General features: G+C 40.2%; 1 protein-coding gene across 2 annotated transcripts in view; it reads right to left on the bottom strand.

Moving 5' to 3' along the window:
• Positions 1–25663, bottom strand: part of NOTCH2 (notch receptor 2) — a 176166-nt gene that overhangs the window by 107444 nt on the left and 43059 nt on the right. For both annotated transcript variants that reach the window (XM_036769157.1, XM_036769158.1), the window contains exon 2: positions 22460–22541. In XM_036769157.1, coding sequence (XP_036625052.1) covers positions 22460–22541 — 82 coding nt within the window. The remainder of the gene's footprint in view (positions 1–22459; positions 22542–25663) is intronic.

Here is a 25663-nt window from a genome sequence, read left to right as displayed (position 1 = left end):
GGATAAATTAAGATGGCAGACATAATTTTTTCAAAAAAAGCTGAAAGTTATATAATGTACAGTAGAATTACTGGCATTATTATAATTACCACAATTTAATGATATCCCATAGTGAGTCATTAGAATACTGGTACAGGCATACTTCACAGATACTGTGGGCTCAGTTCCAGACCACCACAATAAAGCAAGTCACACAAATTTTTTTGTTTCCCCAGTGCATGCAAAAGTTATGTTTATACTATAGTGTAGTTTATTACATATGCAATGGTGTTATGTCTAAAAAACTGTACATACCTCAATTAAAAAATACTTTATTGCTAAAAAATGCTAACCATCATCTGAGCCTTCCGTGACTCAATCTTTTTGCTGGTAAAGGCTCTTGCCTCAATGCTGATGGTTGCTGACTGATGGGGGTAGTAGCTGCTGAAGGTTGAGGTGGCTGTGGCAATTTCTTAAAATAAGACAACAATGAAGTCTGCCGCATCGACTGACTCTTCCTTTCACTTGGACACTTAAAGGCTTGTTCTTTGGCCCAATTCCCATACTGTTGTATCTCAGGGAATAGGGAAGCTCAAGAAGAGTGAGAAAGATGGGGCAATGGTCAGTCAGTTGAGCGGTCAGAACACACACAACACTTACCAATTAAGTTCGCCATCTTATACAAGCACAGTTCATGATTCCCCAAAATGATGACTACGGTAACATCAAAGATTCCCGATCACATCACCAAAACAAATATAATAATGAAAAATTGCAAGAATTACTAAAATGTGACACAGAGACATGACGTGAGCATAGGCTGTTGGAAAAATGGTATCAATAGACCTATTCAACACAGGGTTGCCACAAACCTTCAATTTGTAAAGACACACACACACACACACACACACACACACACACACACACATACAAAGAAATACAATAAACCAAAGCACAAAAAACCCCACCCAAGATGTGCCTTATTAAAAAGATGGAATTTTGTTTCAGGTAGAAATCTGGGGTGGTTGAAAGCTCCATGCAATTTCCCAAATCCAATACATTCTATTTTATTTCTCCCATTCAATTCTAGGTCCAGTTCACATGTTCATCTGCAGTGCCTGTACAAGATATCTGAATTGAACGACCATTTCCATCCAACTGAATGACACAGCCTAATCAGGAGTAGGGAACCTGCCCCTGGTAAGCATTCTTCATCTATTTTTTTTCCATATGGATCAAAAGGAATAGAGACTGTCTTATTCTTTTTTTTTTTGTATTTGTACCCCAGGTGCCTGGTACATAGAAAACACTTAACTAATACTTGCTGACTAATTCTCTTCTAAGTGACTGTGAATCTCATTTAGGAGCCTCTGCAATATTCTAAGGTTTGGTGCAAACTGTATAAATTCACAAAGATGAACATCCATAGGAGAGAATCTATTGGAGCTCTGTGCGGGACACCTTCTATGATCATGACTAACACACGCCTCACCTGAAATTAATAATTAGAGGTTCGCATAACGTTCTGCATCTACCAAGAAATTTTGGATGACCAAAGACTGAAAGTTGTGGGTTATGGATAGTAATGGAGAGGCGTGGTAGGAATAAACAGTATGCAATTGCCAAAAATGAAATGCATACAAACAGTAGTGGCAAAAGACGGAAAAGGTGGGCTAGTCCTATACCATGGACAAGATAAGAAATGGAGAGTATGTGCAATTCACTAGAACCCACGTCATGTTAAGAAACCTAACACAGGGCACTCGCACATCAGATATAGCCAATCCCTATGGAAGAACTTTGGGAAAAGACGCAAATGTGGCACAGGATGAGAAGACATGGATAAGCTGCAATCTTTATTGCTCGAGGGAATATCAAAATCTATGAAATCACAGATCCATAGAAGTGTCGCTGTCACAGAAGGCACCAAATATACTTTCCCCATATGAAACACAACTTTTGTGATCTGTAAGTTAAGGAAAGAAATCATTTGCTTCCAATAAATTGTTTTTATCTTAGGTGATAACATACTAGTTCAATACCAAATAAGCAACTTCATTGTCCAATATGCAAAAGTCCTAAAATCTGCTATTTTGGAGGTATTTGTGACAGAAACTTGCAGCTGACTGAGAATTAGGCCCTATTTTTGTTCTGATTTTGGTAACATCTATTTCATTCATTTCCCTGCTGCGGAAGAAAATACTGGCCACCAACAACTCTTCCAGAGTATAAACAACTTCCTGAAAAGAAGCTGGGTACTTCAGGAGGCTGAATTATTACTATGTGCCCGGTACTGTGCTAAGCACTGGGGGGAGGGGACAGGCGCAGATACAAAAAAAGGTAAAAATATGGTTCCTGCCCTCAAAAAGCTGACATTTTAATGAGAGAAATAATATACAAATAACTATGTACACTAAATAAACATGTGTACATATATACATATATATAATATTTATGCAGAGGGGGGAGGGGGAGAGAGAGAGAGAAGGAGGGAGAGAGATGATGATGATGATGATGGTCCAGCAAATGATACTGAGGACAGGCCAGATAGAAACGTGGAAAACAAGGAGAGAATAGAGTCATGAAAACCTAGAGAGCTGAGAAAGTATTTAGGAGGAACAGGTGATGGAGACTGTCAGATTCTGCAGAGATGGCAAGGAAAAGGATTGAGAAAACACCATTAGATTTGGTAATTAAGCAATCACTGATAACTTCAGAGAGGGCAACTGGCAAAGTATCTGGTAGTGAATTTGGTAGTGAAGAAGAGGAAGGAGAAATAGATGGTGTGGATTGCATTCTTAAGGAATTTAGCCAAGAAGGAGAGAACAGATACAGGACAAGAGCAAAGATGATAGAATAAAGCTAAACTATAATGTTAAGTGAGATAATATTGGAGCAGGCAATTATTTTGATGGGACCAATGTTATAAGTGGGCAACTGGCCCAAAGCAACAAGACTACAGGATTTTGTAACTTTATGAAGAGATCTGGTTATGATGTATTACAAATGGAAGTAACTGGTTGGTGAAATCTTACACGAGGTATGCCTGTAACTAGATAACTCTATTCCCATAGAGGACTAGTATTTTTTAAAATATTATAATTTCCTAAGTGTCCTCTTCCTGAAGGGATGTTACTAGTATAAATACAATTCAGCTCACAATGCTGCTTTGGGGAAGGAGTTTGCAAACTTTAAAGAAGTATACAAAAGTGAGTTTTCACAACTAAGCAGATTTACTCAATGATGATCATGAAACCCAATTAACTCTACTAAGGTTTTGCAGACCAAAATCCAGTTATTCCCTTGTTCACCCTAAAAACACACTGACTATTGTCCTGTACATAACATCATTACTAATCTGACCTAACTTTTTTGAACTGTATATTCATGCACATCGGAACATTTTTAGATCCTAAGCAGGATGCAAGACTTTCTTTAATAAATCCCTCTATACAGGAGCATACCCAAGGATTTGCTTCCAGTCAATGTTGTTGGTGATAATGGCATCTTTCCAACACTACTAAATTCCTCAAGGGCAGGGACCATGCCTTATACTTCACTTGTGTTCTCCACAGCTCCTACACCTAAGCACCATGTTACAAAGACCCTCAAAATTACTACACTGAATTGTAATCCACAGCCCTTCCCAATCATCCCCTAAGGTGCCAACCTCAGAGGAATCACAAGACACAGGAAGGTGGGAGTTGGGATGACTCAAGGAGGGAAGAGGAAAAATTGACAAAAGAAGAGAAGAATGAAGATACTTGGAGCAGAAAAAAAACCAAAGAGGGATCCATTTTGTAAATGGCCAAGGAAAGGCCATACCTGCCCTCTTTCCCAATACTACCACCTAACAAGTGGAGTCTTTTTGTTACTATGGAATGCAAAGACAGGAAACCAGAGGCCCTTCCAAACTAGTAAGGGTAAACTTTCATGACAAATGGCACATGGCTGCATTAAGAACTTGGCAGAGGAGTATCCAGGATAGCAGCGCAGAACTAGAAAGACCCTATCTAAATTCATGGGGGTGGAGGAGGGTCCTCTCCTTGTTGTGTAATTAAAATAATTCATATTCACATAATGCCATTTTTTGTTATTTCCCAAATCCTCTCAACACAACAAATACATCTCCATATTTCATCCGTGTCACCAACTGGCACAATTAAAAATTTTTAATATTTATTTTTACAGTATTTAGGGGAATGAAGCTAGGGATTAATAAAGACAGAGAACAGCTTCCCCTAATTAGAGGGCTTGTTTGTCTGGGATCCAATTATAATCTCTGATAGTCAGTGTCTGCCCTTGGTTAGAAGGAAATGAGTCAGCTCTCATTAGTAATCAAGCTCTGTCCTCTTTTTCTTCTTAAAGGGTGACCAAAAATTTCAAGTCCACTGAATTTTAACAGTAGGAGGCAGAGTTAGACACCGCAAGTATTACATACAAACAACACCGAGAAAAATCAGAAGCAAAGATGTCACTAAGGTACTTTTCTTGGGATGAAGAGGATTTTGGGAAAGGGCAGTTTGCCCAGTAAAAATATACGGCTAGACTGCATAACTAAGACAGGCAAAAGGCATTTCAATCCTCAGAGGGAAAACTGAGCAGCACACAGTATGTAAGTAAGTGGATTTAGAACACCACTTCACAGCTTAAATAAAACAAAATAAGTTACAAATAGATACGTGACCTCGATATAAAATTATAGAAACATGGAAAAAATTACCAATCAGATCTACAAATAAGAGAAAAGTTCATGGCCAAGTAAGAGATAGAGAGAACCTCTGAAGATAAAATGGATAATTTTGATTACATAAAATGAAAAAGGTTTTGCACAAACAACTATAATAAAGCTAAAAGAGAAGGGGAAGCAATTCACTGAGGGGGAAAAAATCTTTGCAGAAAGTTTCTCTGACAATGGTCTCATTTCCAAAAGATACAGGTATCCCAAAAGTCTCAGTGCTGTTTTGAGCTATTAAAACTTTAGCAGTTTATATAAATAGCAACTTTATTAAAACTTTAACAGCTTAAAAGGACACTAAGTTATCAAAGCTAAAAAATGGCACTAACTTTTGGGACACCTTGTATAAGGAATGCATTCTAATTTATAAGAAGAATAAGAGCCGTTGCCCAATTGTTAAATAGTCTAAGGATATGAAAAGGAAATTCTCAAGAGAAAAAAACTGGTCATGAAAAGAAATGCTCCAAATCACTTCTAATTAGAGAAATACAAATTAAAAAGATTTTCAGACTCTATCTCACACCCACCAAATGGGCAAAGATGACATAAAAATGACAAATGTTGGAGGGGCTGTTGGAAAACAGGCACTCTGATGCATTGTTGGTGAATCTGTGAATGGGTGCAACCACTGCAGAAAACAATTTGTAATTATATACAGTTACCAAACAGTGTGTGCCTTTTGATCAAGCTGTAGCCAAAAAATATAAAAAAAAAATAGGAAAAGGTCCTACATATACAAACATCTTTATAGGGGCTTTTTTTCGTGGCAGCAAAAACTAGAAATTAAAGAGATGCCCATCATTTGAAGAATGGCTGAATAAGTCATGATATATTAATGTGATGAAATACTATTATGCTATAAGAATGAGGAATGAGGTGATGTCAAGGAGAGATGGACTTGTATTAACTGGTGCAGAGTGAAGGAAACAGAACCGGAGAAACAATTTATATTAAAACATTAATATTATAAAAATGAAACAATTTTGAGGACTTTTATAAACTAATGAAAAACGAAATGAGAAAAACCAGGAGGACAATTTATACATACAATAACAACACTGTATAAGTTAAACAACTTTGAAAACTCTTGCCCAATACAATGACCATCCATGATTTCAAAGGATAAATGAAGGAATATACTATCCACAGCCTGACAGAGAAACGAAAGATTTAGGGTGTGAAATTATACATGCACACGTGGGTGTGTTTATACATATTGACACATGTATATAATATATTTATACACACACACACACACACACACACACACACACACACAGAGCCAACAAGGGAATTTGTTTCGCTTGACCATGCATATTGGTTACAAGGAATTTTTCTTTTTTTTCAATAGCAAAGGGGGGAGTAGGAAAGAGAGAAAATAGATTTCTGTTAACTGATTTTTTTTGAGGTTGGAGGTACAGCAGATGTGGAATGCTGCACACACTTTCAGATGTGGTCACTTTATTGTTGATGTTGCTTAATTGCTTTGTTTTATTACCAGAAACCCCTCATAGAATGAGGGCAATATGCAAATCTTCATTACATAAAAACAAAACACACAGCTATAACTCGGGAAAAAAAATTTAATGGAAAAATCCCAGCACCTAAAGGGATGAGAGAAATCAAACAAAAGGGAGACCATAACCCAGGCAAGAACTACCTCCCAATCATGGTCAAGCTTTTGCACATGACCCAGGCAGCTCTGGTTTATTCTGGGTAGCTGAGGTTTTGAATGCACACCCTATAATCAGAGATGACAGGCATTATGAAATATGAGCCATTTGGTGGGGAACAAAGAAAGATTTGGCAAAATGATGCTCATTTGATCTAGGTCCTTAGCCTATATGATGCAGTAAATAGGGCAGAAGGCCTGAAGTCAAGGCAGCTGAGTTCTTTCCAATTTCTATCATTTACTCTCATGTAAAAGCTGTTTTCTAATTAACTTAAAACACCATATAAGATGGGCTTCCCATAAACACAGAACAAAAAAAAGAACTGCACATGAAACTGCAAATTTCTATTATGTACAACTTAAAAGATCCTTGAAGGCAGGAAACCTTTTTTTGCCTTTCTTTGCATCCCCAGAGAGTATACCTCCAATGGGCTGGCCATGTTGTTAGAATGCCAAATGTACACTTGGCAAAAAGACTATTTTATGGAGAACTCACACAAGGCAAGTCTTCACATGGTGGTCAGAAGGACACTCTCAAGGTCTCTCTTTAAGAACTTTGGAACTGATCGTGTGACATGGGAGACACTGGCACAGGACCGCCCAGCATGGCGTGCCTGCATCAGAGAAGGTGTTGTGCTCTACGAGCAAAGCAGAATTGAAATAGCTCAAAGGGAATGCAGGATGCGCCAATGGAGAGAATCCACCCCAAATGTTCACACGGACTATTTGTGCCCAACCTTTGGTAGAGCATTCTGAGCTCATGCTGGTCTGATTAGCCAGTCAGACACACCATACCTTGACTTTAACATAGTGATGTCATTTCGGTCCTCTTCGAGAATGAAGAACAATAACCAACCAACCAACCATATCCCCAGAGGTTAGCATGATGCCCAGCACATGGTAAATAAACACTTAAAGAATGTTTGTTGGTGCTGAAATATCATATATAATATGTTCAGATAGCATACCATTCATCGCGTGCAATAAATTCCACAAGTAGCCTTGAAAACTGCTGCTTATCTCTGATTCATTCTGGCCTTCCTTCTTGTTTCTTCAATGCATTTTTTAAAAAATGATTTAATGCCCCCCCCACCTGCCTTCCTTCTTTCTTTCTTTCTTCCTTTCTTTCATTTTTCAGACTACCCTATCTCTACCTCCTTGTCCTGCATAGCAAGAGCTGTTTTCTTCTGATAGTGTTTCAATTTTCTAATCTTTGAGAAATACCACTCCCCAACCCAAACTATATCCTCTTCTAAGTCTAGTCCAGAAACATTTATTAAGGGCCTACTATGTGCCAGGCACTGGGCTAAATGCTGGGGGTGTAAGGAAAGGCAAAAGCAGCCTCTACTCTCAAGGAGCCCATATTCTAACAAGGAAGATGACAAGCACACAACTATGCAAAAACAAGATACAGGTGGGGGTGAAAGGGACAGTAATCTGGGGAAAGGCAGGAGGTAGGGGTGTGTACAGAGACCAGGAAAGGCTTCCTGCAGCATGTGGGATCTTAGAAGGAATTCAGGAGGGGAGGCAAGAGAGAAAAAAGCATTTCAGGCAGAGCCAGCATAAAGGTACAGTAGTGTCACCTATAAGGAATATCACGAAGGCCAGTGTCACTGGTGAAGGGGCGTAGAAGTCTGCAAGGGAAGAAGGGGCTAGGTGGTCAATGAAGGACTTTCAGATACAAACATAGGATTTTATATTTCATTCTGGAAGTAAAAGGGAGCCACTGGAGTTTAGAGAGATGGGGAAGTGGCGTGGTGAGATCTGTGACTTAAGGAAGACTGCCTGGAAAGCTGAATCGTAATGAGGAGAAACTTAAAACAAGGAAACCAATTAGAAAGCTATTGCAACAGCCCAGCTGTGAGGTAATAAGGGCCTGGACCAAGACAGCAGATAGGACGGAGGATCACTTTCCCTATGAGCAATGCCACGCAACACACTGATACAAAACTGCTTCTGTGAGAATCTGCAGCAGCACTAAGTCCAAATGTTGATACCCAGCAGGTCTGTGGGAACAAGTCAAGGCGCCCATTCCCCAGGACGGTGCCCTTCCCAGACTCCTCTATTTCTGTCAGTACCAACTATCATTTTTCCAATCTCCCGGGCTCACAACCTGGGAATTTTCCTCAAGTGCTCCCTCACACAACATATTCAATCAGCTTCCTCACAGCTAACCCCTTCTCTGCTCACCCAGCTGTCACCTTACCTGAGATGCTCATTCCCTCTCACCTCCGTTATTGCAACAGCCCCTTAGGAGCTCTCCAGTTCCTTCCCACTCCAGTCCATCCTATATGTTGTGGTACTCCCAAGGGAAGTCATCCCTCTCTGTACTCTGCCTTGTTCAGGCCACACCCGACATGCCATTTTTAATTCTAGGAGTGACATTTTAGGGAGTGCACTAATAAGCTGGCGATCACCCTGAGGGCAGTGATGGCAATAGTAAAGGGACTTGAAGTCATGCTATTAGAGAAGCAATCGGAGGAAGGGGTGATGTTTATCCCGCAGAAGAGAAGAAAGGAAGAGATGATGGTCATATTCGCTACTCGAAAGGCTATGTTGTGGCAGAAAGACTACACTTGTTCTGCTTGACATTAGAGGGAAAACCTCAGAGCAACAGATGGGGGAAAGTTTCAGAGCAGCACATTTAGGATTAATTTAAGGAAAAATTTCCTAACCACTGGAGCTATGGGGAAGTGGAATGTATAGCATTGGAAGGTAGTGTCCCCATTCTCCCATCTCACCCCGCACCAGACATTTTTAAGTAAAGTCTGGATCATCCATCATTAGGTATGTTGAAAAAGGAGAAGGATTAACTAGATAGCTTCTGAGATATCCTCTTACTATGAAATTCTGTGGCCAGCCCAGCTAAGTCTGGAGTACAGAAGGCTCGCCACTTCATGATGAATTATTTTAACCACAGCAACCAATCTAAGTCTAAGGTGTGAAGAGGTTGCTTAAAATGATGAAATCGTGTATCTTCTAAAGTAACAAAGTGTAGGCAGTAAGCAGGCACACATGAGCTTCTTCGCCAAATATTTGGTCAACCAGAATGCGACCTCCTTCATTTACCACTGCTTCTCAATATGAATCCTCAAGTTTGATCAGGCTCGTCTTCACAACACACTCATTCCTCTCTCCATATTTCTGCTCATGCTCCTCCTCAGACTGGGCTGACCTTCTTTCTCTTCTCTATCCAAATTCTATTCATGTTTCAAGGCCCAGTTAATGCTTGTCTCCTCTGATTATATAGTACGCATTCAAACCTTCAATTATCTAGACTAAATTAGGGCTGCCTATTCCATGCGGAAAACTGGAAACGACTTGGGAGGGGAACAAGCATTGTCATGTGAAAGAAAGATGAGAATCACGCTTTAATACTCTAAAGGGCAAAAGGAGGACCAACAAGCAGAAGATGAGGGAATGCAGATTTTGGTTCAATAATCAAGAACAATTCGAGTTGTCTGTAAAATGGGCTGCCTCATAACGAGTTTCCTATCATCAAAAGTATTCAGCTGGAAGCTGAATAACCACCTGCCAGAGAGGTTTAAAAAAAGGTATGTTTCCATTTGGGGTTAGAGCCTAGACCAGTTGGCGTGTAAAGTATTTCCCAACTCTTGAGATGCTATGTTTCTATATTTCTAAATATTCTTCCTTGTAAGAAGGAAGAAAGTCAAGGGCAGAGACAAAAGGGTAGGACAGTTTCAGGGCATGAGGGGCAGAGCTAAGGAAATAAAATAAGGAAGGAAGCAGTGGTGGGTAATAGGAACCAAGCAACCACTGATGTAAATTATAGGATCTTACAGGGACAGGACCTCAGGATTCATTTTGCTTAATCCCTACTTGTAACATGAATCCTTTCTACAACTTCTCCAACTAGCCTCCATTTGAAAACCTTTAGTGATGGGGAAACCCCGACATTTCAAGGAAGCTCATTCTCTTTTGGATAGCTCTTATTTTTATAAAAGACATTTTTCCTTCTATTGCATAGAAATCAGTTACACTGGAACTTCACCTGAAGTCACACGTTCGACATCAAGCAGAACAAAGTCTCAAACCTCATCTAAACAACTCTTCAAATATTAAAAGATAGTTATCATGTCCCAACTTATCCTTTCCCCTACAAGTCTTCACTTCTCCAAACAATCCATTCCTTCATCCAAATCCAATCCTAGGTTAAATGTTTCCAAGTTTCCTCACCATCCTGATTGCCCTCTACATGCACTACACATTACTGGAGGCACTCTTAAAATACAGCACCCAGAAATTAACTTAGTGCTCCCGATGTGCTCTGAGAATGGCAGAATATGATAAGACAATTAGTTTCCTTTTTCTGGATGCTACACTCCTTTTAATGCACTTAAGGTGACAAAAATCTTCATTGTTGAACCATAATGAGTTTGGAATCCACTAAAACTATCAAATCTCGGTCTCTGTCTCTCCCTCCTCCTCCTCCTCCTCCTCTCTCTTCCCCTCCCCCTCTCTTACATCATATATTTGTGTAATTGATTTTGCTAAACTAATTACAGGACTTTATCATTATTTCCACTGACTTTCATTTGACTTGATTCAACTCCCCTTGTTCCAGACTTTCTAAATCTTTTGGGATCCCAGTTCTGTCATTGAACACAATGGCTAATTTCTCTCAGTTCTGCACCACTGGAAAATTTGATAAATGTATGTCCTTTATGGCTTCATCCAAATCATATGGATTTCAAGAAGGGCATCTGACAATTTCCCAAGCTATTCAAATGGAGTCGGCTGGATAACACAATTAAGGGAATCTGGCTGAACCCAAAGAATGTTCATCGACGTTGACCTAAAAAGTTAACACCAAAGAGTAGAAGTTTCAAAGGGAAAGATTTCAGCTCAATCTAAGAAAGCAATCACCACCACCACCACCACCACCACCACCACCACCACCTAAGTTATGTCAAAGCAGAACTGGCTGCCTCTAGAGGAAGCAAGTTTCCCATGACTAGAAATCTTCAAAAAGGCTGAATGTAGTAAAGAGAATTCATGTGTTAGGGATCAGACTACATGATCTCTAAGGTCCTTTCCATTTCTATGATTCTATGGAAAAACTAAGTAATCTCCTAAACTCCATGTCAGCTCTAAAATTAATTGATTTACATGAGGAAAATGAGGCAGGAGAGCTGACTGGCCTAAAACTGTAAGGCAAAATAATATAGAATCTTATAAACTGAAATCCCTAACATTATACATACAGACTTACTTAACCAGAATATTCAGATAATATAATGTTCTGATTAAATTAATTGTAATTAAGGGTTAAAAGAGAAAACTTTTAGTTCCAAATCCTATAGAAAATGCAAACTTCTAAAATGTGTTCACATATCAAGTCATGAGAAACTTCCAACTGTGTGATTTTATGATTAGATCTTCTTGCACATTATACTGGTCCAACTCAGCCATCCAACATTACTTCCTACTACTCCCCAATTCTCATGTCCCAATTAGGCAACTGCCTTCTAAGATACTTATTCTCACTGCCACGCCTTGGCTCACTGAGGCCCCTGACTGAGGAAACCCTTCTTTCCGTTGTCTATCCAAAAGCCCACCCTACGTGGTAGGATAAAACCCAGTGCAAGCTTCATCTCCAAGATGTGATGTACAAATACTCTAGATCACACAAACCTCTTCCCCCTTTCCTCAAATTTTATTTTTTATAGTCGGTACCACAAAATCATTATAAAGTCCCAAGATGCCTAGGTGCTGGAGCTTTGCCTGAATCTGTACTGAGCCCAAGCTAATTCCTGAGTCACTGCTTTGAACAAGTCCCTATCAGGTTTTTGCTTTCCCTGTTCTCCTAACTCAATTTTTAAAAATCTAATTGATATAAGGTTAAAAATGTGGGTGTTCCAGAATCATCATTAATATCCTGAACTTCAATTCGGCTCTTCTTACTTGCATACCAAGCTATATTTAAAGATGGTCCATTCCAGAATTATTTTCCTGCTTTAATGAAACTTTTTTAAAATAAAAAGCCCAGAAAAGAGATTATTCCGGAAATATTTTTTAAAAGTCAATAGAGTATACAAATTGAGAGGGTGAAGGTTGTTATTATCAGTCTGGGACTCAACAATCTACTTCTAGGAGAAGGACTGAGAGGCAGGGAGATGATGTCACTGATAAATAGTTTCCATTTTACAAACAGAGGAAATTTAATTTTTCTCATACCAAAATGAACAGTAAAATTTAACTTAGATAAAAAGTCCACTCCATCGCTTCACTGTGGCTGCGAGGTAACCATGTAGTCTCACAGGTGATGCCAATGAAGCTGCAAAGGCTGGTGACAGACTGTGTCAGCTGAGGACCAGCCCTGTTAAGTATGGACAGACTTATCCTTGCTAACTGGAGAATGCATTCTTTGGCCACAGAACAAATAAAAATTAAAAACGGCCCTTGGTTCCAAGTGGCCCTATTGGTGCCTCAGCTCTGAAAATGGTGAAATAGTAGAAAAGAAGGTGGGGAATACCAAGAATCAGTGTTTACTTATTGAGTATATAAGCAGCATTCTACCTGTTGGTACCCCAAATGTATGATTGTTGTCCAATAACCTTGCATGGATAAAGAGGTAAAAATTCTCAATTTCTCTTCACACCTAGATCTAAAATACAGGATTTCTGAGTTAAGAGAATTAGAGGTCCCCATTGGTGCTTGGTACTTTAACTGTGGTGGATCAGGCAAGCCAGGTATCCTAGCAGACAGAGTACTGAACTTGGAGTCAGGAGGAGCCAAGGGTGAATTCCATTTCTGCCACTTACTAGATTCTGTAATAAAGTGTGTTCAGTATCATAGGCTTTCTATGATTGATTTAACTATCAGCGCTTAATAGGAAAAAAAAACCTATCCACCCTATGCAACAAGTAAAAGTTCAGAGTAAAAGGAATACTTGGGATATTTATTAATAGAGTTCTATCTCATCTACTGTTTTCTAGATGCAAAGCTAGGTGACACGGGAGATTCAGTGCTGGACCTGAAGTTGGGGAGACCCGAGTTCAAATTCAACCTCAGATACTTACTATCTGTGTGACCCTGGGCAAATCATTTAACTTGCCTGCCTTAGTTTCCTCTTCTGTAACATGGGGACAATAATAGCCCCTACCTCACACAGTTGTTGTAAGGATTAAATGAGGTAATATTTGGAAAGTCCTCTGCCAACAAAGAGTTATATAAATCCAGCTAATATTATATTGTTATTATTCATTTATATCCATTCTTGCTAAACTCACATTAAGTTAGGTAAAGCTAAAATGTGAATGTCAAAAAAAAAAGCATGAGCTTATTAAAATATTCTTAGCCCTGAAGGGCAGAATGAAGAGCACTTCCTCGTAGATCTTTCTAATTCTGTTTTGTTTTTAAAGCAAAAACTGCCCTGGAATTAAGGGTGACAACAGCAACCTAAACCAAAAGGAAAACGCTACTTTCTCAAAGGCACCAATAACCTGGAGACAGTGCGGCAAGAAGGCTGGTCAACCTGATCTTTAGCAGAAATATCCACCATTTGCAGGACACAGTTAATCAGTTTGCAGTTTTTTTGTTATCGATTTTTGTTGGCAAAACGCAGGAGCACCTTTTCTGCCTCATTATTGATAACTACGGCTGTCAAAGACTCCATCCTTTAGAAAAAATACTCATAGAAACCTCCAAATTGCTAAATGTGGCTATTAAGTTATGGCATCAGACTTTCCTTTAATGATAAATCTCTCAGGCATGACATATACATATGTATGTGTATATGTGTGTATGTGTGTGTGTGCATACACATATACACACATACATGTATACAAACACATTATTTTTAAAATTTTATTTTAACTATACATTTTAACTGTATACAAGTTTAATTGGTGAACCATTTAAATATGGAGTGAAAGGGTTGCTCTTTCCAAAAGCTCTTTTTTTTTTAAATCATGGGCTGAAAATAAGGACAGAACCCTCTGCTCATATTAACAAACTGTTACTTGTTCTGTGTACATGGAAACATTTAGTTGATTAGAGTGGCCTAGAAAGTAAAATATCTGTGTTTCCTGGCACCTAGGTAGTTGGAAAGATAACGTGAGTTATACCAAATTCAGTTGTGGTCATTAACGCTGCCAGAGCCAATGAGAGAAAGTAAATAGTGTGAAGTTCTCATTAAGTTAGTCTGTTCTGCACTAGATTTTCCATCAACAACATCCTCTCCCTTCTTTCCCCATAATTCTGATATCCTTTTCACACTCAACTATAGTGAACTTTTAAGAGAGAGAAACTATCTTGGGAAAATGTAGGATTACCACAAGCCAGGCTGATGCAAACGCCGGCTGTTGCTGGTGGTGGGTGCAATGTACTTGCTTTAGATAAGCTTCTTGGGCCTGGTGTCCTTCCCATTCTAAATGTTGCAACTGTATGTGAAGCACAGTCCTGACCGCATTTCTGATGTGAAAAAACACATTTTATAAACTCTCTCAGCTTATTCTATCCTTGTGTTTCAAAGGGCCCTTTGTGAACTATGAAAAAATACCATGTGTGTAAAAAAGGGCTGAGTCTTAGTTATGTCACAAGAAGTCTTGATTTGGAGAGAAGGGAGAAAGGAGGAAAGAAAAGAAAAGAAAAGAAAAGAAAAGAAAAGAAAAGGGAAGGGAAGGGAAGGGAAGGGAAGGGAAGGGAAGGGAAGGGAAGGGAAGGGAAGGGAAGGGAAGGGAAGGGAAGGGAAGGGAAGGGAAGGGAAGGGAAGGGAAGGGAAGGGAAGGGAAGGGAAGGGAAGGGAAGGGAAGGGAAGGGAAGGAAGGGAAGGGAAGGGAAGGGAAGGGAAGGGAAGGGAAGGGAAGGGAAGGGAAGGGAAGGGAAGGGAAGGGAAGGGAAGGGAAGGGAAGGGAAGGGAAGGGAAGGGAAGGGAAGGGAAGGGAAGGAAGGGAAGGGAAGGGAAGGGAAGGGAAGGGAAGGGAAGGGCAGGGAAGGGAAGGGAAGGGAAGGGAAGGGAAGGGAAGGGAAGGGAAGGGAAGGGAAGGGAAGGGAAGGGAAGGGAAGGGAAGGGAGGGAAGGGAAGGGAAGGGAAGGGAAGGGAAGGGAAGGGAAGGGAAGGGAAGGGAAGGGAAGGGAAGGGAAGGGAGGGAAGGGAAGGGAAGGGAAGGGAAGGGAAGGGAAGGGAAGGGAAGGGAAGGGAAGGGAAGGGAAGGGAAGGGAAGGGAAGGGAAGGGAAGGGAAGGAAGGGAAGGGAAGGGAAGGGAAGGAAGGGAAGGGAAGGGAAGGGAAGGGAAGGGAAGGGAAGGGAAAGGGAAGGGAAGGGAAGGGAAGGGAAGGGCAGGGAAGGGAAGGGAAGGGAAGGGAAGGGAAGGGAAGGGAAGGGAAGGGAAGGGAAGGGAAGGGAAGGGAAGGGAAGGAAGGGGAGGGGAGGGAAGGGAGGGAAGGGAAGGGAAGGGAAGGGAAGGGGAGGGGAGGGGAGGGGAGGGGAGGGAAGGGAAGGGGAGGGGAGGGGAGGGAAGGGAAGGGAAGGGAAGGGAAGGGGAGGGAAGGGAAGGGAAGGGGAGGGAAGGGAAGGGAGGAAGGAAGGAAGGAAGGAAGGGAAGGGGAGGGACGGGAAGGGAAGGGAAGGGAAGGGGAGGGAAGGGAAGGGGAGGGGAGGGGAGGGAAGGGAAGGGGAGGGGAGGGGAGGGAAGAGAAGGGGAGGGGAGGGAAGGGAAGGGGAGGGAAGGGAAGGGAAGGGAAGGGAAGGGAAGGGAAGGGAAGGGAAGGGAAGGGAAGGGAAGGGAAGGGAATTCACACTTTCTGTAGACTACTGCTAATGATAAATCACATAAAGAGGTTTGTCCTCTTGGGGAAGTGGTATTCATGGAAATAGTACAATGGATGGAAAAGTCAAAAGGTCTGGATTCAAATCCCAACTTTGCAGCCTTGCACAAGCCATGTTACTTGAGGCCTTTGCTTTCTCCCCTATAAAAAGGGAATTCTGGGAGTAGCTTTCCTCTGTAGCTTTTCCCCTCCAGCTTTAAAATCCCACGGCCATCTCTGAATACACTAGGGTAAGACACATGGAACTCCTTTGTAAAAGTATGGGAGTTAACGTTCAGGTAACTGTTTCTGAGCTTCCAAGTTCTCTGAAAGCAGTAACATGACAATCCTCAGCAACACAATCCACTTGAGGACCACACCAGCAGAGTTGCCTGGCTGAGGCACCGAAGGATGAGAATGGGTAACTTCTATTTACAGAAGGTGCTGCTTTGGTCTGATAATGAAAATCAAACTTTGATCTGAGAATAAATAGCAGTCACTGCTTCGGTCTGAAAAAGAAAAAAAAACCCAACTGTACTTCTGGATCTCAACAAACTGAGGAAGGAAGAGAAGGTGCAAGGGATGTTAGGTCGGCCCTCACTTTTAAATATGCTTTTCAGATGGAGAAATCAAACCACCAGCACTGGCAGTTACTGTGTGGATGCTACTCTGAGCAGGCAAGGCCTCTAACCAAATGATTCCAGATGCCTCAACTTGCCAGGAGCAGGAGACGACTTAATCAAGAGAATTACTTCAAACTCGCTTGGGCTCCTTTTTTAAGCGGTAACTCCAACAAACTCCTCCCTCCAAAGCCCTTCTAAATTCTAAGGCATCAAGCAAAATTGTTGATTAAATGTTTAATTAATACTTCTGCAACTAGGAGATTAATTTTAGGTCAAATTTAATATGGTGTAGAATTGTATTTTTTATGTGTTACATCTCCATTTTACTGGGGCCCCTAGGTTAATCAGCGAGTATGCTACTTTGATGTCCATTTTAAGAGACCATTTTAAACGACAGAGTTTTGTAGTCATTCTAAGCTTTACTTTTATGATGCTCTTGACCATATTTTTCTGCCAAGTCCTCGGCCAGGAACACAAGCTCAAATCATATATAATGTTGTTTCTGTGAGAAGATAGGATCCGCTTTACAATGTAATTTTCAGGAACACAGGTAAAAAGCAGGAAATTGTAATAATGTCCAATTCCAAGGTGCGACGGTTGACTTACCCTTCATTTTTCCCCCAATGGTTTGTTTCAGTCTCCAGCCCCAGTTTATATTAGCATAGTACAGTTTTCAAAGCTTTTCCTAGAGAGTTCCTCACATGATGTTTGAAGGAATTAATTGGTGGCACATATTAATTCAGGCATCATTTATTCCCAATCTGCAGATGATGGAACTGAGACTCAGAGGAGTCACACGATTTGTCCAAGGTCACACACAGTCGGCAGCAAGACCAGCACTAAAGAGTGAGAGTTCAGTCAACAGGCGGTCTACTGACTTACTGGGGTCTTCAAAATGAGTCATCATCACTTAAAAACAGAACCACATCAACAAATCAGGGCCTTCTGAACCAAACTTTTGAAAAGGAACATTCTACACTAACATACAGATAGGGAGAATCAACGTGGGACAAACACATGGGGAAGAGAAGAAAAGCCACTCCTAACTCTTTTATGTGACGCGGTCCAAGCCTCAGTTTATCCTTCTGCAAAATAAGGAGATTGGACTAGTTGGTCTCTGGTATTCCCTTTTAGATCTAAATCTAGGGTCTTATGAACCTTTTTGGAGTCTTAGTTTCACCCTCCGAAAGATACATGAAAGGGGAAAAAAATCTTTTAAAAGCACACGTTTAAAGTCCACATTTTTAAAGTCCCCTATTTCTCTCCCCACCATCTCACCCAACTTTTGCTGCATTAAACTATGAGTCTCTTAAAAACAGAGACTGGGGTTTGTGGGTTTCAGGGAGGGCCTTTCTTTGTATTCCTAGTTCTTAGCACTATGCCTGGTACACAGTAGGGACTTAATAAATGCTTATTGACTTTTCAAAGCAGTGTTTTATGCATTTACATTTTAGAGAAAAACTTACAAGTAACTGAGGGGTTGCAAACCATTATAGATGTGGGAGAGGCAACCCCCAATGAAACAAGGTAGAAAATGACATACTTGACATGGTCACAAGGGTTTTATTAAGATCTCACAAGAACACATTAGCCACAGTAGCTGAAGTGTGTACATGATCACACAGGTTTTTCCCAGCTTCATATCCTGATCTACTAACACAATGACAGGACACAAGGGCTCCTAGCAGTAAGAAAAAACAACTGAGATGTTTATGAAATGAATATAAAAGCCCCCACTTATCCTCATCTGTCAGCATGATGTTATCAGGGACTTCTATAATTTCCATAAACAATCATTATATTTTAGCTGAATCAGTAGCATTATGTTCTTTGAAAAGAAAGTCTTTTCAGATACCTGCTACTTTGCATCTACTTTCTCTCAAATCCCACCCTCCACGCTAAAGATTTGGCTTCTCCTTTGAAAAATCCACATAGCAGTCTCTTAAAACAGGCAGACTCTTACATGCCCGGGATACCTGACAAAAGTTTTGTCAGTGTGCCAAATGGTCTAATTTTCACTTACTACTATGTGCTTTGAGTGAGCTGTCTCCATATTATTTACTGCTGAGCTGAGTTTCAGTATTTCCTTTTCTTCCAGAAGGAAAAAAAGTCACATTTAAAATATACATCATTATAATAACTATTATCGATGCTGTTACTTGAGAGGTCTTAATAATTCTGCCTCTGTGCAACATTATTCTTCTAAAAACTCAACAGATTTTATGTTGAGTTCAGATCTGGCTAGGTGACCCTGGGCAAATCACTTAATCCTGTTTGCCTCAGTTTCCACCTCTGCCAGAGAAGGAAATGGCAAACTACTCCAGTATTCTTGTCAAGAAAACCTCAAAAGGAGTCAGGAAGGATTGGATCAAAGGGTTTAGTGCTTAGAAGAAACCCCATAGAAAATACAGAGAAATGTCACAAAACTCCCCAGTGTGGCTGGAACCAAATTAAAATGTAACTGGGAAATATCTGACAAATTAAAAAAAAACACAACATAATGTGAATTTTTGGTTTTTGAGGCAAATTTATGCAGCGATAAGCTTCTACTTGAGTTTGACACCACTGAGCTAGACAAGGAAAGTGAAACCCAGAGAAATTAACTGACTTGCCCAAAGTAACAAAAACTGGGGTCAAGCCATGGGTTTCAAATTTGGTACCACTTTCCACTGTCCCTGGCTACCTCTTAGGGGCCCAAAAGAAAATGTATCATAAACAGATTTTATGAAAGCCTCTACATACTAACAGTCTGAAATTTTTCTTTATAGAAACACCATATATTTTCACGAAGGCCAAACAAAGCAGTCCTGATAAATATAGAACAGACGAAAGTTATCCCACAGTTGACTGAGGCGCTTCCAATTCATTTCTGCCAGAGCTGATGACGTAGACATTCACTTACAAACTCATTCAAAAGGGCATCTGTGAAATGTCTACCTGCATGGAGCACCGTGCTAGACCCAGCACAAAAGAATCAAGTTCCCCGGGGACGAGAGTACTAATTATCCAAGAGAAAGGAGTAGTTACTAAAAAATCAGAACATAAAGCATGTAGTTCAGACAAGAGAGCAGAACCATAGGCCAGTTCTAAGGTGCAAAATTTGACTCCTTTTCCTCCGTTTCTCTATCATTTGTTCCATTATTCATAGGAAAATGTATCCCACTTGTTCCTCTAGCCAAATAAATAAATAAATCAGAAGGCCACTATTTTCAGATGGTATTTAGGGGGTAAACAATTTATAACCTTACCTTTTATTCCAATTTAAACAATATGCAAGCATGATTTGCTATCACGCCACCTTCAAAAGAAATGTTCAAATTTAGTTAAAAAGAATTGATACTGTTAAGTTGATTTTCAGTTGTGTCCAATCCTTCATGACCCTTTTTGGGGTTTTCTTGACAAGAATACTGGAGTGGTTTGCCATTTCCTTCTTCAGCTCCTCTAAGAGATGAGGAAACTGAGGCAAGCAGGATTAAGTGACTTGCCCAGGGTCACACAGCCAGATCTGAACTCAAGTCCTCTTGACTCCAGGGCCAATGCTCTATCTATATTGTACCACCTAGTTGCTCTAGTTAAAAAGTATTTCCTGCCTAAAAATGGCTCATTTTCTAGCACTAAAAACTCCAGATCCATGTGCCAGAGAAGACTGGGCTGAAAAATTGTTATAAATGTACTTATGATGTGCAATCATGATTAGTCGGTAGCTATAGATTAAAAAGTTAAGGAATAGATGAATAAATAAATTAAATAAATCTTACATAAATAATTAATAACAGACAATTAATTAATTGATTAAATTAGCCTAACTCATTTCAACAAGAGTCTTGTGAAGCTCAAAATGAGATACTGTATGTAAAAGTACTTTGTACAAAAGTACTCAAAACATTATGTGAATGTTATTTATTATTTTATTTTAAAGGTATTTTACTTATTATTTCATGTGTTTATCAACTTGCAAGATAACTAGAAAATATTAAAGGAATTGCAAATTTCCCAGCAACTAGGAGAATAGCTAATATGAATAATGGGTATCCCCACCAGTAAAATGTATCCTCACTGTACTCGAGTACCATGCAAATAGTGATGGTTCAGGAGTCAGGAGACCTGGGTTTCAATTTCACCTCCGATGCTTACCACTTGACTTCTATGTGCGACCTTAAGCAAGTCATTTAACAACCTCTGTGGGCCACGGTTTCCTTATCTGTGAAGTAAGGGGGTTGGACTAGATGGTCTCTGAGTTCCCTTCCAGCCCTAAATCTATGACTCTTTGACCTCTAATGTTTCTTCCAGCTATAAAAAAATCTATAACAAGGTAAAAAAAATTATAGTTATATATTTATAACAACATTAGAATTTTTTTAAAATACAAAAGGAAAAGAGATCAGAAGGGGACAAAGAAAAAACTGGACATTTCTGTTGTTTTCTTAAAGTTAATATATCTTTTCTTTAAAAATAAACTTAGAATTTATAGTTTTATGTACAATTATTTTTTATTTTTCTTAACTGATGGAATGTTTGCTTTTGTTAATGGTTACTAAGTTTAGAATAAAAATGTTAAATCATTTTTAAAGTTTTTTTTTTTGCTAGCAAAACAAGAAATTCCACATACCAATCCTTATTTTACTATTAATTTCCATTACAAAATTGGAAATGTGTTCCTGTAGAGAAAAATTCATACCCAGGATACTGTGGCAGTGGAGAAAACATGGTGATCAGCAGACGAAACCACAATGTCGCATTCTGGAATGCCAGAGTGGTTGGTTATAAATTGAGTTTGTAGCAATCATGGTTGTACAAATCAGGCAATCTTGGGCTACTGGTCTAGATTCCAACCAGGTGTGGAGAAAAGGGAGAGAGAGACGAAGAAGAACACAGCCATGTGGGTTTGGAGCATGAAAGAAAAGGGCTCTTAACTCAGTCTCACAACCCTGCAGGGTTTATCTAGAGAACTAAAATGAGTATTTAAGCTGCATTTTAGAGACTGGCACATGGCTGATGAGTCTGGCCTAAGAATCTGACTTAGATGACAGGAAGGAGAAATCAGACCCAACTTTAGAATCTGGAATCAATGAATTACAGAATCATAAAGTCAAGAGAGGTCTGGAGATCTTGGGGGTCCACCTTATCCAACAGAGAACAAGAATCCCCTCCTACAACATGCTTGGAAAGCTGGCAAACAGCCTTCGCTTGTAGACCTCCAGTGAGGGGCGACTTGCTATCTCCCGAGACAGTTCCCATTCCACCTTTGAATACCTCTAATAATTGTGAACAAGTTCTTCCTTATAGCAAACCTACATTTCCCTCTCTGTGACTTCTATCCATTGCTCTGATTCTCTGCGGCCAAGTAGAACAAATCTAACCCCTCTTTCAGGAGACAACCAAACAAGAACTTGAAAACAGCTAATCCTCACTTACTGCTACATGAAAAAAGCAAGGGGTTGTTTAACAAGCCAAGGAAAAAAAGACTATGAGCAGGATAGAGTCAATCATGATACTATATAGTTCATTTCTCAAATTTTTCTAAAAATATTTCCAACCCAGCCCTTAAAAAATATTTCCAACCCATCCCCCATAAAGCAAGATCTCTTTCTATTGATCAAAAGCATCCCTTACATCCAACTTAAATATTGAAGAATGAAACAATGGAACAGATCTAATTTAGTATCTTGTACTTACTCGCAGTATCCTGTGCCATTGTTGTAGGTGACACATTTTCCTTCATTTACACAGGGCTTGAAAGCATCTCGACATTGTATTGCTTTAAAAAGAAAACACACAAAATATAAATTAGATGTGTCACTAACCACTACCTTCATATACTCTAGGATCCAGTCCAGACCAGCCTTTAAATCTTAATCGGATCTGGAATTCCCCACTACAACTATGCTACCCCACAAACACCTAACAGAGGCAAAGCCTCAGCCTCTGATCCAAGAAATGGATTCTTTCCCCACTGGTGATTGGCTTTTTGGGCATCGCTGGTGAAGTACTTCATTCCAGGGCATCCTGGAAGAAAGGATCCTTCTAATTACAGCAAGCTTCAGGGGAGCGCTCTGATGATCCATCAGTGAAGAGGGAGGCATAACCGGGAAGAACATGTGTTATCATCTATGACTGCAGCACAACCCGAAGATTTTTGGAAGCTTCAGATCCATTCATTCCAATCTGCCTCCAATTTATTCCTCTCCCTTTTAATATATCTTCTGTTATTACAACTTTAATATATACTTCTGTTATTACAGCTAAGTGATCTTCCCAAAGCCAACCATTCTAGGCCCTCTACAAGATGACTGGCTCCATTCTGATTTCATACAACTTTCCTTCGCTTACTCTTGTTCAGTTGTTCAGTCATGTCCGACTCTTTGTGACCCCATGGGTCACACTGGGTTTTCCAGCAAAGATGCTGGAATGGTTGGCCATTTCCTTCTCCAGTGGAATAAGGCAGACAGAGGTTAAGTGACTTGCCCAGGGTCACACAACTGATAAGTGCCTGAGGCTGGATTTGAACTCAGGTCTTGTGACTTCAGGCCCAGCACTCTACACCCTCACTTATTCTATGCATCAGTAAAACTGCATTACTCTTGATGCCTCATTCTCACCCTGCCCTTATCTGTCTTTTTACCTTTTAAGTCTTCTGTCCTCTATACCCCCATTTCCATCTTCCTTAAAGGTCAGACTCAGCTACTCACCACTTCTCCCAAAAACTCCCCCACTGGAAGTGATCTTTCCCTCTTTGCATTTTTCCTGGGCCTTTCTTTTCCACATAGTTATTTGGACATTTGTCCTGTACCTCCTCTTCTCCCCAATTAGACTGCAAGCACCCTAAGAGCTTCAGTCAGCTCAACCTCCCTATTTACCCCAAGTACTTAATGTGAATTGGTTGAAGTGAATAATCACATCTCACCTTAAGGATTTTTGAGTGGCTCTCTTTGGGCAGAGGATAGAAAGCTGGCACAATCCAGCTACTCATCTATCCATCCATCCACTCATCCATCCATCCATCCATCTACCCATCCATCCATCCTTCACAGGATCACAGATATGGAGCTGGAAGGAACCTCACAGATCATCTTATTTATTTCAACTGCTTCATTTTACACATGAAGAAAACAAGGCCCAGTAATGTCAGTGACTTGACCATGGCTACAAACGGTTTTTGAACCCAGGTCCTCTGATTCCACGAGCCAATGCTTTTTTCATTCTACTGTGATGCCTACATACCCAGCATCTTGGAAGGAATGGGCAAGGTGAAGCTTACAAAATATATGAGGACTTTCTCTCACATGTGGTTTTTTTGTTGTTTTGGAGGGTTTCTTTTGGTTGTTGTTTTCTTAAAAGAAAAGAAATGTGCTGTACTCTAAATCAGAGTGTCTTCATCTTTTTTTGTGTCATGGACCTCCCCGCCCCGCCCTTTGACAGTCTAGTGACACCTAGGGACCCCTCTTCAGAATGATATTTTAAAATAAAATACATAGGATTATAAAGGAAACCAAGTATATTAAAAAGAATTCTCTAAATGTTTAAAAAAAACAAGTTCATGCACCCCAGGTTAAAACCCCCTGCCCTAAATAAATGGATTAGCCACACTGAAGAAAGGCAAAGAATCTGGAGTTCCCTTCTACTTCTGTGACTCTATAATAATAATGATGATGATAACAATTACACAGTATTTTAAAGTTTATATATCATGTCATGTACATTATCTTAACGGAGCCTCAAAACTACTCTGTGAGGTAGATGCCACGGGTGTTGTACCATTTTACAGATGAAGCAGCAGACACAGAGAGCAACTTTGTTAGGATCACCTAGCTACTACATGTCAAAGGAAGGATCTTAACCCAAGGGTACCTGCCTCTGAGGCCAGCAAACAGAATGTCCCTGGGCACTCAAACTTGTTCTGGTTTTGTTTCATTTTCACTAGATTTCCAAAAAGCCAAAACAGGAAGAAGCATTTCATGCAATTCAAAGGGTCCCGGACCATGTGTCAGGAACCTCGTTTCAAGTTCTGCCTGAGATAATTGTGACTGAGTCTTCAATTGTGACTTAACGCCTCTTGGCCTTCCATGTTCTCATATGTAAAAGAGTTGGTCAATGTTTCTTGTAAGGAAAACCTGTGTAAATTGTGTTCTATAAATTATTACTGCAGGATCCTCAAATCACTAAGCATTCCTAAGCCAAGCCCTTACTCTGTGACTTATGCCCAAGCAATAATACTACATTATTATAATTTTTATCACATGAGAAAAACTGAGACCCAGAGAGGTAAGGTCACACACATAGCAGCAAGTTGGTGGCAGAGCCAAAGAGAACCTAGACTACACAATCCTGGTTCTTAGTCATTCAGCTCCCTTTCCCAACACAGTTGTTAACAAGTCTGCAGCAGCCACTAGGCTGAGAGCCCGAGGATCCAAGTCAGGAAAAGGGTCAGCTCACTGTCCATATCCCACTTCCCTGTAGCGTTCAAATTCTCCCTCTTCCCACACTGATAAGCCCAATGCAACAACTATAATTAAAACAGTTAATGTCAGGTTATTTCCTCCATACCAAAGTTCTCAAACTGATTTCTTCATTCTCTTTGGACACTTTTATTAGTTCCAACGCGAACTTCCTGGCTTGTTCTATTTGCTTTTTTTTCTTTAAAAGAAGATCTTAGTAGGAAAGGAATGTATAGAATGATCCCGGGCTCCATCCAGGCTCTTCCCTTCCTCTCTCGGTAGGGTGACATGGCACAGGGTCCACTGCACCGGGAGTCAGGAGACGGGGGTTCTGTGTGCACATGGACAACTGCCTTTACCTAGATGGGCCTTGACTCCTTCAGTGATAAAGTAAGAAGAGATTGATCTCTAAGATAACTTCCAGATCTAAAAATCTACGGTCTTT

This window comes from Trichosurus vulpecula, chromosome 7, assembly GCF_011100635.1.
Source record: "Trichosurus vulpecula isolate mTriVul1 chromosome 7, mTriVul1.pri, whole genome shotgun sequence".
NCBI lineage: Eukaryota > Metazoa > Chordata > Mammalia > Diprotodontia > Phalangeridae > Trichosurus > Trichosurus vulpecula.
This window is presented reverse-complemented; position numbering and strand designations above follow the sequence as displayed.